General features: G+C 41.4%; 1 protein-coding gene across 12 annotated transcripts in view; it reads left to right on the top strand.

Annotated features, from left to right (window-relative positions):
* Positions 1–20237, top strand: part of DGKI (diacylglycerol kinase iota) — a 449436-nt gene that overhangs the window by 138253 nt on the left and 290946 nt on the right. For 11 of the 12 annotated variants that reach the window (XM_019452873.2, XM_019452874.2, XM_019452872.2 and 8 more), the window contains exon 2: positions 12658–12766. The exons of the other annotated variant lie outside the window; for it this stretch is intronic. In XM_019452873.2, the coding sequence (XP_019308418.2) occupies positions 12658–12766 (109 nt within the window). The remainder of the gene's footprint in view (positions 1–12657; positions 12767–20237) is intronic. 12 annotated transcript variants of the gene reach the window in all.

The following is a 20237-nucleotide window of genomic DNA, read 5'->3' as shown; positions in this document are numbered from 1 at the left end:
AATACAATACTTTTATTCATTTACAACTTCGTTACTTTTTCTCAGCAATGTTTTCTAGCTTTTAGTGTAAGGTCTTATACCTGTTTTACTAAATTTAGCTCTTAATACTTCATGTTCTTAAATGCCATTGTTAGTGATATTTTGAAATTTTTATTTTTCAGTTTGTAGTTGCTTATTATAGGAATACAGTTGAATTTTTTTATAGAGCTTCCATGTACTATGACTGTAAAGTCACATATTAATTCTAGTAGATTTTTGTAGATTACTAGGATTTTACATCGTAATATAATCTGAAAATGAAGACAGTTTTATTTTTTTATTCCGAGTCTGTATGCTTTATTTTCTCTGCTTTTTCTCCCCCTCTCTTACTACACTGGCTGTGACTTCCAGTGCATTGCTGAACAGAAGTGGTGCAAGCAGACATCCTTAGTCTGTTTCAGTCTCAGGGAGAAAGTGTTTGGTCTGTAACGATCATGTATGATATTATGTGTAGATTTTTCATACATACATTTATCACATTGAGGACATTTTTTTCCCTCTCTTTGGCTTGTTCAAAGTTTTTATCATTATTTCTTTTCTTTCTTCCTTTCCTTTCCCTTCCTTCCTTCCTTCCTCCTTCCTCCCCCCCACACTTCCTTCCTTCGTTCGTTCCTTCATTCCTTCATTCGTTCTTTCCTTCCTGCCTGCCTTCCTGCCTTCCTGCCTTCCTTCCTTCCTCCTTCCTTCCCCCCCCCCCCCCACTTCCTTTGTTCCTTCGTTCGTTCGTTCCTTCCTACCATAGTTCTACAGGACACAAATGAGACATGAAGATCTGGGTAGTGATGAGAAATGAAAAGAACATGTACACCTATAAGGCCATACTGGATACGATGGACAAAAGCCATAGAATGATAATAGAAACAAACTGGGATGGGTGAAGAGATCGAATTTCTATTCCTGACTCTGCCACCCTCAGATACAGCCTTCACTCTCTACCTAGCACTCAGAGATACAGCTGAGAGCCAAGTAGATCTCAGAGAGGATTTAGTAGAGTTGCAAATGTGACTAAAAGATTTGAAAAATAAGAAATATCAGAACGGATTGATGTGCCTCAGCTTCTTTTGTCTGCCAAAGAGAAGGCTAAGATTTGGATTCGTTTTATACTAATTCTGGTTTACTGCACCAAGACCACCATTTGCCTATTCTCTGGTTTCACGGTGCCTTGATACCCCTTTTCTCCTGTACCACTGGCTCTCGGTTTCTTTAGCTTTATTGTAGGTTTTGAGATTAGATAGTGGTTTGCTCCCTAATCCTACCTTTAACCACTTGCTTTATTAAAGTCTCTTCATTGGAACAACCTGAGGTGAATTCTTTTTTTTTTCTTTTTTCCTGCCAAGACCCTTCCCCCACTGATACAAGTTAGCAATGTCTTCTTAATATCTAGGTATGTTTTTGGGTCTCTCTGTAAACCTAACCATTATGCCTCAGGCTGACCTCAAGGTAGGTAGTTAGGTCTCTGCTTGTGACCCTGACAACCCACACATACCTCATCTGTGTTTACGATATTTTGGATTGTGCCTTAGGAAAATTATTTTAACTACTTTGAATGTCATTTGACTCTATTCCTTTGGGTCATGCAAGTTTTTGCATTTTTATGAGTCCCTTTTGAGAACGCAGATACCCTTATGAGGAACATATCCTAAACTGCCTTCAGTTGACAAAACTGTGTTGAGTGATCTGTTCAGTAATACCACCAGCCAAGCAGGATTGTGGTTGAGGCAGCGCACGTGCCAGGGCTATGGAAATCGAAGGAGCTGGGGAATGGTGTGCTAGACGGAAATGGAGAGTGAGGCTCTTAACATTAAACTTTTCCTGTCGCTAGTTTTACTGGGAAGAACCCTATGGAAATCCAAATCCTTTCGCCTAAAATTTCTGTGAATTCCCAGAGGGCTTATGTTCTTAAGGTTATTTCTGTTCTCAGGCTCATGCTTTTTCTAAATTTGTTCAATTTCGGATTATCTTTCTATTCCAGTAGGCAATGTCTATTTTGTATTCATTGACCTAGATGTAAAATTCAGCCGCTTCAATTTCCACATTCATAAAACTCCACTGCCTTTAAGGCAAGGAGTAGACTTCCCTGAAGATTTAGGTGCAGGTGGGAAATATGGAGGAGGAGACAAAGAAAGCATTTCCATCACAGCGTATAACAACTTCCAATTGCACATCAGACAGTATTCTTAAGATGTCCTTCAGCCACGCTGACACCAGGACATCTCACTGGCTGTTTCAGTCCACTGCACACCCACGCCTTGTGCTGTGTCTGGATCCTTCTCTTCTCTCTCTCTCCCTTTCAGAGAGAATGCAGAGTGATGGTCTTTGGAGCCAGACATCTGGGCTCCAGTCTTGGCCTTATTACTTATTAGCTGTACGGCTTATATAAGTTATTCAAACTGTGTAATGTCGGTTTTTCCATTAGCAAAATGGGCATGATAAAATTACCCGTTTCATAAGTGTGTCATGAGTATTAGAAGCGTGTAATGGAGGCTGTGTTTTGCTGCCCACATGTCTTCTCGGGACCAAAGTGCTCATCTTTCCAGCTTCTAGGAGCATTGGCTCCCAGTGGTCTACAGCTGTACCCCTTCTCAGGCATGGCCCCTATGTAAGAGAATCTCTTACCGGTGGCTACTCTCTCCCAAGGGGCTGCCCATCCAAAGACTGGTGGGTGTGGACTTGTAAGATCTCATCTCTGCCTGAAATTAGAACAACTCTGAGGGGCCATTCCAGCTCCAGAACCTCATGTTCCATCACCTGCAGCCTCTGTGGCAATTGTATCATGGTTCAACTTCTCACTTTGCTGGTTCTGCTTCCCTCACAAACTCTCCCCACATACTTTCCAGTAACCCTGAACACTCCTGGCTGAGAATCTTTTCCAACCTAAGAGAAAAGAGTTAAAATTGTGGAAATTGAAGGAGGTAGGAACAGATTATTATTATTATTATTATTATTATTGTCTGGAGAGTAAGATAATTTATCTTAGGAGCCTTTCTAGAATATTCCAGACATATATAGAGATACACAAGGTGTACAATATAGTGGTTCAACACTTCCATACATCATCCTGTGCTCATCACAACAGGTGCCTTCCTAAATCCCCCTGTACCCCCTACCCACCTCCTTTCTGGTAACCATTTAACCCATTACCCCTACCCAGCTACTTTCTGGTAACCATCAGTTCTCTATAGTTAAGAGTCTGTTTCTTGGTTTGCCCCCCCCCCCCCCCGCCCTTTTTTCCTCTTTGCTCGTTTGTTTTATTTAACAGTCTTTTTAGGTATTTCTTTTCTGACTATCATAAGCTGCAATTTCTTAGACACACTTTTGATTTTGCATTTATCTTCATTGCTGGCTACCTCCTTAATGAGTTAAATAAAACTTTGTCAGGGGGTGCCTGGGTGGCTCAGTTGGTTAAGCGTCCAACTTCAGCTCATGATAACAGTGTTTTTAAGTTCGAGCCCCACGTAGAGCTCTGTGCAGACAGCTCAGAGCCTGGAGCCTGCTTTGGATTCTGTGTCTCCCTCTCTCTCTCTGCGTCTCCCCTGCTCATGCTCTGTATCTGTCTCCTTCAAAAATAAACAGACATTAAAAAAATTTAAAAAAATTCATCAGATGCTTAGTATTTATAGGAGAATGTTGTCCTTAACAGTGGCTTTTCATAGGAATGCGTATCTGTTTATTATTAGTTTCTGAAGGGTAGCACTATGATAGGAAGGTACCTAAAGTTCCATGGGGACAATTGGAAAAGGGAACTCAACATTTTGAAGTTAGCCAAACCCTATCATACTATATCCAAACTTTGGGTCTAGTTTTGAAGTATGTGTATTTGCCAGTATGTGTATTTGAAGTATGTGTATTTGCTGTAATGAAGTAACACATTAAGTGGCTTAAACAACAGAAATTTAGGGGCATCTGGGTGTCTCAGTTGGTTGAGCATCTGACTCTTGGTTTCGGCTCAGGTCATGATCTCAAGGTTCGTCGGTTCGAGCCCTGTGTCAGGCTTTGCACTTAACAGTGTGGAGCCTGCTCAGGATTCTCTGTCTCTCCCTTTCTCTCTCTACCTCTCCCCCGATCAAGCATGTGCTTTCTCTCTCTTTCTCTCTCTCTCTCAAAATAAATAAATAAATAAACTTTAAGAATACCCCAGAAATATATTGTCACACAGTTTGGAGACTACTACAAGTCTGAGATGAAGGTCCTGGCAGAGTTGGTTCGTTCTGGGGTCTGTGACGAAGAATCTGTTTGGGACCTCTCTCCCTGAGCTGCTGCTGGTTGGCTGGCAACCTTGGTCTTCCTTGGCTTGTAGACACATCACCCTGGTCTCTGTCGTCATCTTTACATGGTTTTCTCACCGTGTGAGTGTCTGTGTCCACATTTCCCCTTTTTATAAAGGCATCAGTCGTATTGGATTAGGACCCACCCTAATGGCCTCATTTTAACTTGAGGTCTGCAAATAAGGTCATGGTTCACCCCATAACAGTATGATTACTTTTTTTCCATGCACAGGTTTACTTTTTTCCCTCAACTGATACCTTCAGAAGAATGCCATTAACTGCTGATGAATCCCAGTTGAGAAATCTCTCTCCCTGTTTGAAAATGAGGTTTATTAAAAAAAAATGAGGTTTATTGCCACATCTCATGACAAGTCCATGCTGGCATTGCCTTAGGAATGTAGTTACGATGAATTAGGCTTGGGAAATAAATCCTGTTTAATAGATGAGTTCCCAGGTTCTCAGGGGCATTTAGCAACCAGTGTGCTTTACAGATTCAATCACACACAAAAATGCCTTTTTTGGCATTGCATTCATTTACATGAAGATAATTAAATAAATAATTTTAATGGCATTTAAAAAATATGTTGGTAAATTCGTCTTAGGGGAAAGTGTGGTGCTTTTTAATTTTGCACTGGGCAGGTAGGCAAGTTGTGGGGGAAGAACGATTCCTTTGGCAAACGTGGAATTATTTACCATGACTAGAAGAAGAGCCTTCTGTTTAAATAACCCCTTCGAACTGCCTGACACATAATGGAAGCTTGTTAAATGTTTATTGAATGAACAGAAGTGTCCGGGGAACTTGGAATATTTGAGAGGAATCAAGTAAAAAGCACATATTTATTCAGAGATTTACTATCTACCTAGCTTTGGCTAGATGCTGTGGGGCTGCCAGTATGTGTGAGAATAATAATAGCAGTGACTATTTTTTGTGCTTACTATGTGCCAAGCATCCTGCACACTGCTTTTTTTTTTTTTTTTAATTCAAGTTAGCTAACATACAGTGTAGTGTTGATTTCAGGAGTAGAATGTAGTGATTCATCACTTATATATAACACCCAGTGCTCATCCCAACAGGTGCCCTCCTTAATGCCCATCCCCCATTTAGCCCATCCCCCCCACCCCCCAACCTCCCCTCCAGCAACCCTTAGTTTGTTCTCTGTATTTAAGAGTCTCTTACGGTTTCCTTCCTCTCTGTTTTTCTTATTTTTCCTTTTCTTTCTGCTATGTGCCAAGCATCCTGCATACTGCTTTTTAAAACTATCTCAGCTACTCCCTGAGTTGGGTAATACTGTTTTTATTGTACATAAAAGGATGCCAAGGCTAAGACAGTTCAAGCAATTTGACTACATAGCTGGTGATTGGTAAGGTAAAGTGTGCTCTTAATCTGTACACTTGAATCCTCCCAGACCGGCCTCTTTCTAGGAGAAGCTTATGTTCTTGTGGAGATGGGACATTTATAAGTGAGGCAATTGGCAATTTGGCATAGTAAGAGCCTAGCTGTCTTGTAAGTCTCTTTTGCTATGTAGTGTGTGCTATCAAAATTTCGTAAAAGTATGAGCTGTGTCGTAGTTAAGTATGTACAATGTGGATTTAGATGCCTGGATCCATAATTTTTTTAATGTTTATTTATTTTTGAGAGAGAGGGAGAGAGAGTGCATGCGAGCAGGGGAGGGACAGAGGCGGGGGGGGGGGGGTGGTGGGTACAGAGGATCCAAAGCAGGCTCTTCACTGTCAGCAGTGAGCCCAGTGCGGGGCTTGAACCCACAAACCATGAAATCACCACCTGAGCCAAGTTGCTCAACCGACTGAGCCACCCAGGCATCCCTAGACGCCTGGATTCAAATTCCACTGGGACTTCTTTCTATCTGTGTGATTTGGGACATACAGCTTAACAATTCTGTACTATCATTTTTATTTTAATTATAAAATAGGGCATAATAAAACTACCTCCCTCAGTGTTGTGAGGAGTACGTAAGATATGTAAAATGGTTCTGTACCTGGCAAAATGTATTTCCTGCTAGAATATAAGCTTCACAAAGGCAGCGATTTATGTCTGTTTTATTCATTCATGCATCTTACACATTTAGAATAGTGCTTGGTTATAAAACAGACATTCAGTAAATACGTTGTTGGATGAATGAATATATTTCAATGTGTAAATGCCAGGGCTTAGTCACATTTGCAGACATAATGAAGTACTCACATGCTTGCACATTTATGTAGAACAGTGTTTCTCAGCCCAGGATACTCATTAGAACTACCTGGAAGGCTTTTAAATAGAGTGATGTCAAACTCCACCACAGGCAAAGGTTGAACACCACTCTTGGAGAATCACCCTGAAAATAACTGCTATAAACATAAAGTGATACAGGCATACTGTATTGAAGATTCAGTACCAGAAGCAATTTTTTAAAATGGCTTAGAACCTTTAGGAAACGAAAGAGAACCTCTGTTTCAATAGTAATTATGTTCTTGAAAACTTCAATGCACATTAAAATTGTCAAAAACTACTTTGAGTTCATATGTAATATGGATTGGGATTTAGGCTCAAATAATTACAAAAGGTTTGCTTCCCTAAGTAAATCTCTGGTGGGATACTTGGAGTTTGTGTGGGGCTTGGGACAATTTTCTTTTTATCATGTGGACTATCCTTAACATTGCAGGCAGCTTGTGTAAATCAACCAAGAAGCACTGTGGGCTGCTTTGAATATAAACAAAGTTAGTGCCAAAATAGCATATGGAAAAAAGCACACCAACACATACACAATGATTAAGATCCCTCTTGAGGCATTTGGGGGAATTAAACCAAGGTACAGAGTACCTTTTTAGACAGCTGCTGCCTTTTCTAAAACGAAGAGATGAGTTCACCAGTTTCTAATGTGTCAGTTGCTTATCTCAGGAGACTTCCTGGCTACGGGAACCTCCAAATTCTCTGGTGCTTCTTTGCTCAGCAGGAAGGGGGCCTCATGCTGTTCTATTCATAGAATCTCCCAGAAAGGGAGTGGGCAAGATGGGGATGGATTGAATATGGGAGCCATATAAACTTGGAATCAGAGTGGAACCAGAGCCAGTTGAGAGAAAATTGCAAAATGGATAATTAGAGGCTGTCCCGGCTGAATACCCACCTACATGTTTTCCCGTAAATTTTTAAAAATTCTCTTCATGAAGAGCCTGTGCTGCATGTTTCTTTCAATGAATACATTACAAAAATATTAACACTCTCCTATGCCCTTTACAAATGTTATACCATTAGGGTTTTATTTTACGTTGATCACAAAGCCTTTTTGAGGTCTCTTAGGCTTCTTAACCCTGAGTTCTACCTCTTCTGCCTTTTTCTTTCAAGAGCAGCTTTGAAGGATTTCTGGCCCTCTCCAGAAAGTAGATCACTGAAACGCACAGCCTGGGATATAATTCAAATCTTCCTAATCAGATTTCTCAATCCCTGATCTAATCAGCAAGCTGTTTTGCTTAGCTTTTTGGTCAAGTTCATTCATTAACTCAGAAAGCATTTATTGAATATATGCTGGGTCTACCCCTGGGCTAGAATGTAATAAGATTAGTAGATGAATTGAGCCCTGTCCTTTAGGAGTTTGTAGTCTTATTGAATGAAGTAAAGGAAATAATAGAATGCTATTTAAAATGTATGATGGCTTTTATACTTTAAATATGTTAGAGGTCTTTCACGGCAGGTAATTGACATTAACTGTGACTTTGTGCGCCTGAAACTGCGTTATAGAATATTTTCTTTTCGTATCTATTTCACAGTTAATATTGCAGTTTTCCTTTTCAAAGATTCTTTTGCCATTATAGTCATCCCAACAAAGTGTTGTTGCAAAATTAATAGGAAGGATTGCTGGCATTTCACTGTTTCACTGACTGTAGGCTTGGGAGGATTCTGGGCAGAAGGAAAGAATAAGTTGAAACCCCATTGATTTTTTTACTGGAGCATATTGTAACATAGAACCCCTGCCATTTCAACACGCCCCAAATGCTACCCCTCTGAAATGTCATTTTCTACAACCAGGACGAACCCACACAGAAAAATAACTTACACTAATTTTATTTGAGGTCTGATAAATGATGAAATTGTTTTTGTATTTTGGAACAAAATGTGTATACCTACATGAGCTATTAGAGAAAAGGATTTTCTCACGTGGTTGTTGAGAAATATGGAGAAAGCTACAATCAGAAGTTACTTCCTACTCTGGTTTGGTACCTACGGATATTTTCCCTGTTCTTCTTATGTGATATCCTCTTGTAAGGCCCATTTACAGTTAGGAACTTGGAGCCACTTTGATATTTCCTACTTATTTTCCTTCTACTAAGTGTTTATCTGTGTCATAGATACACAGTTTTCCTCTATTAATGTTACGGAAAACCAACCTTAAATTTGCATCCACAGTGAGGAATAGATAACCAGCAAAAGCCCTTATTTAATCGTTTCTCTTCACAGGCTGGGGAAGAGTGTCACTTTGGCTGTGATTTCACTGCAGGGCTTAGTCGGGTTGAAGGTTTGGATGTCTTCTTACTGCCACGTTGCTCTTCAAGAGACGCGTGCCTCCCTTGCACCCTGATTTAGTTACTTCAGCAGTTTGCCCTCCTGTCTGTTCTAATCAGGAACGTAGGTTTTGGTGGTCAGTCAGTCTGCAACTTCTGGTGAGTTGGACTCATTTGTCCTGTGGTTTCTACTGTGCGAGGAGAATTTTATTCCCTTTCTTCTTTTTTATTCCGATCCCAGCTCTGGGACTGTTCGTGAAAAGATGAAAGACTTGTATTTTTCTCATTTACCCAAGATTTAAGAATTCTTCAGCTCTTCCAAGGCCTTGAGCATCGGCACCGTTTATTTTTTGTTAGAACACTTAAATTTAGGTTATGTGTTAAGGAATCCAAGGTGGAACTTGTAATTTCTGACTCCGCAGAGATCTCATTTTCTTGGGACGAAAGCTGTGACTTAGGATCACATACCAGCTCCTTCAAAGCCAGAGAAAAGTCCTAAAGAAAAATGTTGCAGAAGTTCCTTGAACCCAGGTGGAGAAAAATGCATGGGCCATGAAGGAGCACAGTATAAGAATCTTGAGTGTTCTTCTCCTATTGCTTGGTGGAATGGAAAATACTTCGGGGTGAAGGGCTGAGATATTGTGATTTATGAGAAATATATATCTAGCCATCTGAATGACCAGATATATATTTCTCATATGAATTTGGTCTTCATCCATGGATCTCTGCTCACAACTCCTGGAACCTGTGATAAGGGTGAAAAAGGTATTTTTTGTTGTGTTAACGAAGGTGACTTTGTACCCCACTCAAGGGTGGGGGGCTGTTTGCCAGGAGGACCAATCTTGTGATGAGAGGGTTGGAACTTTCAGTCCTCTGGGGAGGGAAGAGGGGCCAAAGGTTGAATCAATTGCCACTGGCCAGTGTTTTAATGAATCATGCCTATACAATGAAGCCTCCATCAAAACCCAAAAGGATGGGGTTCAGAGAGCTTTTGGCTTGGCGAGCATGTGTGTGGAGGTGTGAGAGAGGCCCCTTGAGAGGACACTGAAGCTCTGCACCCCTCCCTCATACTTCACCCTCTGTATCTCTTCATCTGAATGTTGATACCTATTCTTTATCATATCCTTTAATAAACGGGTAACTGTTAAGCATTCCCATCAGTTCTGTGAGCTACTTTAACAAATTAATCAAACCTAAGGAGGACATCATTGGACCCTCCAATCTGTAGCTGGTTGGCCAGAAGCCTCACAGCCTGGGGCTTGAGACTGGCGTCTGAAGTGGGGGATGGGTGCAGTCCTGTAGGCCTGAACTCTGAACCTGTGGAATCTGATGCTAGCTCTGGGTAGATAGTGTCAGAATTGTGTTGAATTCTTGGGCACCCTGCTGGTGTCTGAGAATCGCTTGATGTTGGGGGAACCCCAACCACTCCTGCTCCCTACCCTCAACCTATGTGCCATTTTTGGAATTAGCTCTGGGAACTCAAAAAAGTTGGTGTCAGTGAAGAGGCCAAAATTGATGTTAATTATTTGCCTTGATGAAAGGGAGGAAAGGGAATATTGTGTCATCAGAGGGTTTCATTAAAGGTCTACATACTTGTAATGACTCTTTGGGGGGTTCCATAAAGCAACTACATTGTGTGCTATCCAGGTGGAGCTTCTGAAAGTAGGCTATAGGCAAGCTTCATGTGATGACTTCTGACTACTAAAACTGTTTACGTTCTTTCTAAGACTTCCTGTGTGGGAATATAAGAGAGGGGGAAAAAGGGCTAGGCACTTGCTGAGCTCTTAGACATACTTGGCCATTTATCAGTGTCTGCAAGATCTTAGATTCTTTTGTTGATTCTACCAAGCCTTTCGTTGGATTTTGAGGCTACTGTTTGTCTTGGTCAACTACAAATTCCATTTCTGGGTGGAGTTTGCAGAGATCAGTGAACAGAAAAGAGATATCATCTGCTTCTAGATTCCAACAGAGCTTTTACATTTTGCTCTTATTCCTCTCCCCTTCCCAGGCAAGTTCCTTTCCCTCCACTGGCTCCATCATTATGGGATTCACTGTACATTGGGCCATCACTGCCTTCCTTTTCCCCATCTCCCCATCTGTAGCCTTGTTCCTCTGTATAGAGAGATGGGTAAAGGAGTCTGAGGATCCGGGGCTCCCTGGGGACCCCATGTGTCTGCAGGTCCAGTGTCCAAGATGGCAGATTCTTATTACAGTGTTCACGTCCTGTGAGATAGGATGCTGAGAGCTAATGGGGGTAAAGTGCGTAATGAAGTTGCTGATGCTTTTCTTTAGGGCTTCCCCCTCAATGGGCCTGGGTAAGTTAGTGCTCCCCCACCTACACAAATGTACTTGCTCTTGTCAACCTAAATAAAGAGGTAAACCAAGGCAAGCTTGAATTACCAGAAATTGAATTTATTTGGGAATAGGAGAGAAGTTGCAACTCAGGATATGAAAACTGTAGCAGGCTACAGGTGAGTCCTTTAACAGTTTGGAGTAGGCTATTTTTATGGCCAGGAGTGCAAAGAGCAGGGAGTCTAGCCTGAGTCCGAGCAGCAAGTTCATTGGCTTGAGGATGGGGAGACAATCTTGGTGTTTGTTCATTGGTTGAGGGATAGGTTTCCAGTCTTCAGCGAATCAGTCTCTTAAGTTCTAAGTTCAACTTGCCTGAGGGAAATTCATTTCATACCCTCTTTAGATTAAAGCCCTTCCACACTCCAATAGAGCAATTTGAAAACTTGAGCTCACAGAAGGAAGCACATGGGCAGCATGTGTGAGTGCAGATTCCTGGGCCTCACCCGTAGACCTATTCAAGGCTCAGCTGCAGGGTCACAAGACCCACCTGATTCTAGTTCAGGTAATTCTTAAAGCACATGTAGACACTCCAGTAAAGGGAAAACTCTCCTTTCCAGGAAGCCACTTAGTTGATTCGTGAATCAGCACTTATATTTCAGCTTGAGACCCTTGTCTGGCATTTTTCATGGAGCTGTTCAGAAACTTAACCTACATTGTTAATGATGATACCACAAGATCTTGCCACTTTCTTCCTTTCTCTTGCTGTTTGCATTCTCTCCACCAGGCTCTAATCTACCCTCCCTTCCCTTCACCCTAAAGCTAAAACAACTCCTCTTATTTCTTATCTTTGAAGACCAAGGTCAGGGCTGACTTTCTCAACCTCTCCTGATTTATTCCCTCCTTTCTGACCTGCACTCTGTTATGTTCCATTCAACAAACCTAATCTAAGCAACATATTTTGATTTTATTGTTCCGTGGGCCTTGGTGAGACACTGGTCTTTCAGCGTGTGCCATTTCTTGCCAGATACAAATCAGTCTTTTCCCATTCTGAATCTCAAGCTATCTGCAGAAGTCCTCTGCAAGGATGAGGGAGGATGTTCTTAAGAGGAGCAAGGCTGAATTTGGAGCCGTGACCAACTTGGAGAGCACTTTGTTGGGAAATGGAGGAATTTCAATAGAAGACCCCCGAGTCTGCTTTTGTTGCCGTTAGTCTCTGGCAGCTTTAAAATTGTCCAAGTATTGTGACCATCCAAGCCCTAGGTCTTTTTCTGTAAACGGAGAGACCTGCATTCTGCCTTCTACCCTGAATAGGGGCATCTAGAAATTCCATTTCTGGTCCTGAAGCAACATTGCCCCCCAAATGGTCCCCTCAATCTCCCTGTCTTTTGAGACTTGCCACCCAGTATCTTCACCATACACTTTAGAGACATAGACTCCAATACATTTGCAAAGGCTTTTGCATGCAGAAGACTAACTCAGACGTTGTTTTTACTCCAGGGGAAATTTTTAGCTCTGTTTACCTTCTGATGTTGGTTTTTCTTTGTGTTTTTTCTTCTGGCTGCAGGAAAGCAATCTCCCGGGCAGGCCTGCAGCACCTGGCTCCTGCACATCCCCTCAGCCTTCCTGTGGCAAATGGTCCAGCGAAGGAGCCCAGAGCGACTCTGGACTGGAGTGTAGGTGTTGGCTTTTTCATCTAAACATAATTCAATTGCATGTGTGTCTTTCTCATTCTTAGGATCCCTATGGTTACAAAGCAAGACTTAATAATTTTCAGTATTGCTCACTGATCAATCTTCAGATACCTAGGCCAGAGCTCCATTCTCAAACTCCCGGCAACATAGTTCCTTTATATGAAATCAGATGTGTTTCAGACTAAAATAAAAACTTCATGAATCATTTGAAGCGTTACTGCCTGGGTTTGCAGCTGTGCGATGAAAAGTACCTCTGTGCACATGCTTTATTGGTTCTTGCCAAGTTGATGATGAATAGAGCGTCCCCTTAGCAACATCCTGGAATCTAAGCTTGATTTCCTCAGATCAAGCTACCTTCTTTTCTTTTTTGGTGCTTTTTTTCCCCCCTGACAAAAGATGACTTCACTTTATGTTTTAGGCACTTCATGCCCTCCTGTCTGATATGCTTCTTCCCCTAACACAAAGGTAGATTGGTCTTGTAAAAGTGGTTTGGGTATAGTAGCCAATTTTAACCAAAAACGCATCCACAGAAACTATTACCTTGAGCTCAAGATTGCATTCTGAAATTCTTAAGCTAGTTAGAATACATTTATTGAGGGTGTTCAGTGACTCAAGTTCTTGGTGAAAACATCTATAACTGTGGCCTGAAAGGCTTTGTCTCTTCCTGAAGGAATGAGTATAGGGAACAGCGTGAAGGTGGAGGAGGGCTGCCCTGAAATTCTTCCAGTCTGGTCTTGATGGTGATTTTTGTTTAGCATTTTTCAGTTGAGTTGAACAATGGGGATAATTCACGTTCTCCCATATGAAAGTGCATGGCGGGATGGGGGAAAGGAGAAGAGTTGTTTTTCATTCATTTAATTTTTTATTTTTAGCCCATATGTCATGATTTAACGTCCTTTTATATTAAAACAATTCTTTGTCTCTCCCAAGAACACACTTACTGACATTCTTATTTTACATTCTGGGCACATGCCAATGTAGGCTGCCTGCATTCATGAAGTACTAGGCAGAAGACTGGACTTAATTGAGATGCAGCTTCTTCCTTGATACAGCCCTGAGAATGCTCCAGTATCACCTGTGCGTGCTGAATGGGCACTCAGGAAGAATGCTCCTTTCCTGGAATTTCCCTTTATTCTAGGAAAATTACTTAATAAACTCTTAAACCATGAGAGAGTATAGAATTTATTGGTACCACTGTTTACATAATTAAAAAGAATTAAATGTGTAAACAAGCAGGTGAAGAAGATCAAAGAACAACATTTCCTGGACTAATGATGAGAATGTTATGAATCAGGGACCCAAGTCAGTTAGTTTCACATTCATGATACCCAGTCTTCTGACCTAAAGTAGCAGGACCCTATGGGGGGCAAGATTCTAATGAGGGAGAGTTTAAATCATTTAGATGGCAAAAGTCATTAAATCCTTTTGCCCCTTGTGTGACATCACTGAAGTCACTGATCTCTTTCGGCCTCAGCATCCTCATCTACAGATAGGGACAATTGTGGCCCCTCCCCGAGGGGGACTTCCTGGTGTTATTAGGATCAGATGTGGAAGTAAGTGTGCAAGTTCTTTGTAAACTGTGCAGCCTGCAGATTTATTTAATCAGAAAATAAAATAATCAACGAATTCATTAATTCATCACCCAGTTGAGCCCCTGCTTTGTGCCAGGGCCTCTGTTGCTTCCTGGGGATTCTGAGGTGAGGAAAATGGGGTTTCTGCCTTCCAGAAGCTTAGGATGCAGTCAGCAGAGAAGAAAGCAACAGCAAAAATACCTAGAATAGAGGAGCCCAGCATCAGGGAGTGTCAGGAAGGATGCTCCATCCTTATTTGATGGTGGAAATAGTTACCAGAAAAGGCTTTTAAAAAGAAGTGTCCTGCTTGAGCCGAAGCTTGGCAAGAAGGTATTATTTTCTGATTCCTGTAGAGATGTATGCACTCTAATATTTCATCAAAATGGTATTTTGGGCTAGTGGTAGGAGGCTGCACTACACAGCGGGGGAAGAGAGAGTAGGAACTAAGTTCTTTCTTCCTCTGTCCCCTTTGATTGTGGGTGCCCTGTCATGGCGCCCTGGTGAAATCATGGCATGGCAGGAAACACTTTGGGGATGTTTAACAACGGAGAGAGCACTGAAATCCTCCTCTTTAGACACTCCATCTGAGGGCATATTTGAAGATCTGACATGTAAGGAGCTGGAAAGATGTTGACTCTGAAAAAAATTAATGAACTATGGGCTGTTATTGCTATTAGTGAACAGAAGCCAAACAGTGACCAACACTACAATTCCTTGTTATGATCATGAAGAACATTTTTCTCAGAAGGGAGGAAGAAGCAGGTTGTTAAAAACATTTTAGACACCTTTATTTTTTTTTTAATTTTTTTTTGTGCTAAGACTTGCCCTTGCTTCACAGTTTTTGGCTTTTCCTAACAAATATGCTTTTCACCAGTTTCATTTAGGTCACCGTAGTTTGCTGTTCTGTTCAAGTTGCTGAGCCAGGATTTTCTTTGTTCTGCTGAAAGTGAAAGCCCGGGCCACTGGCTTGACCAGTCCTGCCATTCCCCCGTCCCAAGCCCTGCCTGGCTCCCTGTGGAAAAGCGGCATGACCGTCTGTTCCCTCTACCAGCCCACTTTTCTGGACTAAAGTCATTGAAAGGATCAATTTTCACTTATTCACTCTTACTATTCACTGAACTCTGCTTTTGACTTGGAGCCTTGTACGAGTCTCCCAAATGAGGAGGCAGGTTTAGGGGGACCAGGGTCATCTCAAAGTCCTGTAGGACCATGACCCCCTGACTTAGGTCAACTCCCCTCTCTGCATGTCACCAGTCAGAAAACAGATACAGAAGTTGTTCGTGGAGCATCGGAAGATGCAAGACAAATCAGGCTGAATTAAAGCTGGAATTAAAAGTTTAGTCCCTATGTTTCCTACCTGTTCTAGAATCCCAAAGGGGCCCTTGTTTTGACTCTGATATATGTGCCAAAGTCTTTCAAAGAGGCACAGCTCTTTCCTAAAGATTTTTTGTGCAAAGGGCTTTGAAGAGCAGCCTGCTTGTGGGGGTGCCTGAGACGCAGGAGGGCACTGGCTTGGTGAGCCCAGACCATAGGCACCTGTGCATTTCGGCCAGGTGTATACTGTTGCAGGAGTCAGTTTTACGTGTTAGGTACACAAACTTAATAGTTTCTGTCAAGTATTCATGTTCTCATTTCCCTGCTCAGTGATACATGCTATCTCTCTCTTATTTTTAGCTGTTCCTCAAGGTCCTAAAACTTCTCTCTTGCTGTGATTTGCTCAAATAGTTATTATGACGTCTAGGATTCCCTGTCTCACATGATCTCATTTTCTCGGTGACCCTTCATCAACATTCACTCCTGCCGCCTGAGCACGAGCCTGCCCCTCCACGCGTGTCTGGGATAGAAGCCTGAACGTTGATGTGCGGGGAGTAGTCGTGTCTTCAGAATGGCGCCCCAGCCTCCGGTTGACAACAGTAGACACGTGGAAATTGCTGTTTCCTGTAGAGATTTCCTCTGGCTCTCTGCCAGGTCATGCTCATCTTTTCAGCTGAACTAATTCTGTTTATTTTATTCACTTTTTGCTTTGTTTCCTCACAATATCTCTACATGCGGTGCATTGTCTTATAAATCTTAGAACCAAATTGGTGGTATTTAGTCGCTTTTTAAATTCTAGGTCCTCAGTTTGATTTCAGGCTCCTTGAAGGGAGGGGCAATGTTTTCTGCTTAGATTTTCTTCTTCACAGTGGAGAGGATGGCCTCGTGGGCCTACCCGCTGTCTGGCTACTGATGCTAGGGGACAAATTGATTGTAGCTTTTCCGTTCAGTCAGTGAGAAGGGGATATTTCACCGGGAGTTGAACGGCACTCAGATAATCTCCAGTTCCTTGAAAGGCTTGGTAGGCAAGAGTCCATAGCCTGCTTGAAAAACAAATACCTTTATGCTATTTGAATCTTTTAAAATTTCCTTCCTAGTATGGTGCATTGTGTTAAGTCTTAAAGCACAGCAGTGGTCCGATCTCATTCCTCCCAACTACCCCTCTTTCACCTTCACGGTGACAACCTGCAGGGGCTGCTCCCGTGGACACCATGCCATGTGTGTCAGCGAAGCCACTTTTGGGGGAAAATAAGCTAAATTGCCAGAAAGGGAGTAATGTTCAAAAAGGCAAAAAAAAAAAAAAAAAAAAAAAAATCTCATCTCCATGGCTGGAATCCAAGTTTCTGGTTTAGAGTGAGTGAGCCCCTTTAGAAGTGTGTCTGTTGCATAGATAATGTGTGTCTTCTCTTAAATGTCACATGCCTTTTCCACAATGGAGACTTAGTTTGGATTTAAGAGATTTCTTCCTTGTTTTCAGTGTTATAGCAGGGAGCATAGGAGATCGGCCTTACTCTGTCTCTGCTGTTGTATAATTTGCTTTTGCCCATTACACTGCCTAAAACAACTTTCAAAGCAATGGTGGAAAAGCCACCCAGATCTTTCTTAAAGGGCATGTTGGTTTTAACATCGATTTTAATTTCAGTTCGTTTTTTTTTTCCTTCCTCTTTTGAAAATTTCCTCCAGTTCTGAGGGCTATGGAAAATAGCTTCAACACAAACAAAGCCAGGTTCTAAATCCAGACCACATTTTCTTTCCTCTAGTTGATGATGCTAAGAAAAGAAGTGCTTTCTCCTAGGCAGGTAGAAACATAACATAGTTATACACCACCTCACCATTTGGTTCAGGGACAAGATTAGGGAAACAGAGTCTTTGTGCGAGATTGGTTTAAACTGGGTTATGAAACTAGGTCATCTTATCTTTAGAAACCTTGAATGAAGAGCCAGGAGGAGCCAGGTGAGTATGTGTGCGTGCGTGTGTTCTCATTTCAGTCTTATTTCAGGTGGCACGTCCTAACAGTCCTGTGCCGTCAGGCTTCAGCTCTTGTACCTTCAGGTTTGGGTGTTGTCCCTGAGAGGGACTCTCACCTCAGTGTTTTTCCCACTCCTAGCCCCATTTCAAACACTGTTAAGTCAGGTTAATCAAGGTGTCAGATGGCTGAGAGGTCATGAGGAGCTAACGACCTATAAATTTTTCCTATAAATCAGTGGAGGTCTTGCCCCTGGTCAACCCTGTTAGTAGTGGGACAGACATAGCTTCATGCTATGATTTCATGCACCTGCACTAGTCCTTTATTTCCCCAAATTGTGAGAATTTTAAATTCAGTCATGCTGGCTCCTGGGGGATATCATAGAATCCTATAATCTCACAGGACACTGAGAAACATCCAAGTCTAAATTTCTGCCTCTAAGTAAGTGCTTATCTAAACTAACACTGCCCAAAAGAAACATATGTGAGCCATAAAGTAATTCTAAATTTTTAGTAGCCACATTTAAAGAATTTTTTTAAAATTTTTTAAAAATCAAAAATGTTAGTACCATATTTTGTTTAAGCAAATAAATCAAAAATATTACCATCTCAATATGTAATCAGTACAAAAATTATCAGCGAGATGGTTTGCATTCTTTTTTTTTCACAGTGAGTAAAGTCTGCTGTGAATTTTACACTGATGGCACATCTCAGTTAGTGTTAACCACATTTCAAGTTTTCAATAGCCATATGCTTATTGGGCAGCACGGATCTAAACCATCTTAGACAACTTCTACCTATTATTATCTTGGAGATTTTTAGGGAGAGATAGTCCAGATTTCTTTTCCTTTCTGAATTTGTAAGGACATTTACATGAGATATGTATTTATAACTTTCTTATTATTTCAAAATATTTTTATAAGCAAATGCTTTCCTTTTGTGTAGATTATTTTCTTCTAGTGTCAGTATACTCTATCTGTATTATTCATAGTCTGTAAACTCCTCCATATCAATACATACATTTTTATCTTTTTACCTATAACCATTACTAGGACTTCAGTAGAACTTGAGACCAAGGAATCATATATGTATGTATAAATCTATTTCTGTATCTACCTAGATGAATCTCTACTCTTAGGTAGTTAGATCTGTCTTTATATACAGATCAATCTGTATGTATGTATATCATGAAATTTGTCTCAGCACTCACAAATACAGAAGAAATATTATGTTCATTTAGAAATGGTCGAGAGCTATTTATTTTTTTCTGTCTGGCACAGATGGATTCTCTGAGTTGCATATTGTTTGAGATGGTATTTCAAGGTGGTTGTGTAGAGGAGAAGGAAAGAGGATCCTGGGTGAGGAGAATGGACTAAACAAAAAACATGGCACAAAAGAAGGAAGATATGGCTATATTTAGAGAAAAAAGAAGAATAAAGAAAGTATACAAAGATGAATACATGGAAGGTTAAGGGTAGATTGGGGTCATCAATGGAAGGTCTAGTATGTGAGATTAAATTCGGATTTCATTTTATAAATAACAGGGCATATTTAAGCCTCCTGAGCAAGAGAGAGAGGCATAATCATAGTTATGTTCTAGAGGAATTAATTTTGCAGCAGTGTAAAATATCAGGGAGAATGTCAGAATTACGAGTTCAGAGCAGAAGAAACTAGGACTCAGATTAGACATGCTCTTCAGTACATGATAAGTAGCTGGGGGGCGGGGGTACAGGTAGATAATGAAAGGAAATCCAGACAAAAATATGAGGCCTGTATTAGTTGAGGTAGACTAGGCTGCAGTAAATAAAATAGACCTATAATTGCTCTATAGAAGTATATTTCTCCCTCACGTAACAGACCAGGACTCTTCCGGGTAGGTTGAGTGGGAGGTGGGTCCTGTTCCACAGTTATTCCATGCCCCAGATAGTTGCTCTTACATCTTCACCAGATGGCTTCTGAAATCATCCCAAAGGTTCACTTCTCAAGTATCCAGTACGGGAAAAGAGAATGGAGGAGTGCATGTGGGAGGTTTCAATTGGCCAAGTCTGAAAACAGTACATGTCACTTATGCTTATGTTCCATTGGTTAGATCTTGGTCACATGGCCACATCTAAGTACACAGGAGGCTGGGTTATATGTTCTAGCTGTATGTCCAGGAAGAAGAAAATAATAATTTTGATGAATGGCTAGCAGTCTTGGCTACAAAGACCAAGGAGAGAAACTCGGATAATGCTAACATCTGTGGGTTAGAAGGGAAGGAAAACTGGAAAGTGTCCACCTTAAAACTGCCAGTTATTTTACCAGCAAAGTGGGTTTATTTGTGACTAGCAGAAGAATTGCAACTTGGGACATGTAAACTATGGCTAACCATAGGTGAGTCTGGAGATCAAAGGAAAGGAATGTTACTTTATAGAGGAAAGGAGGAAGTTGGGAGGGGCTGCTTTGAATGGAAGTCCATTGGAGGAAAGTGAGAGTTCGGGGAGATGATGACTTCTTGTTAGCTGAGTTGTGGTATTTTCATATTGGCTGAGCTTGTTGCTGGGCAAGAAGAAATTCTTTTCTCCCACTGGAGTGGTAATGTAGGCTTCTTCCTGTTGAGAATG

Source organism: Panthera pardus, unplaced genomic scaffold (assembly GCF_024362965.1).
Source record: "Panthera pardus isolate Hobbes unplaced genomic scaffold, ASM2436296v1 HiC_scaffold_8, whole genome shotgun sequence".
NCBI lineage: Eukaryota > Metazoa > Chordata > Mammalia > Carnivora > Felidae > Panthera > Panthera pardus.
The sequence above is the reverse complement of the archived record's forward strand: the minus strand, read 5'-3'. Positions and strand labels throughout refer to the sequence as shown.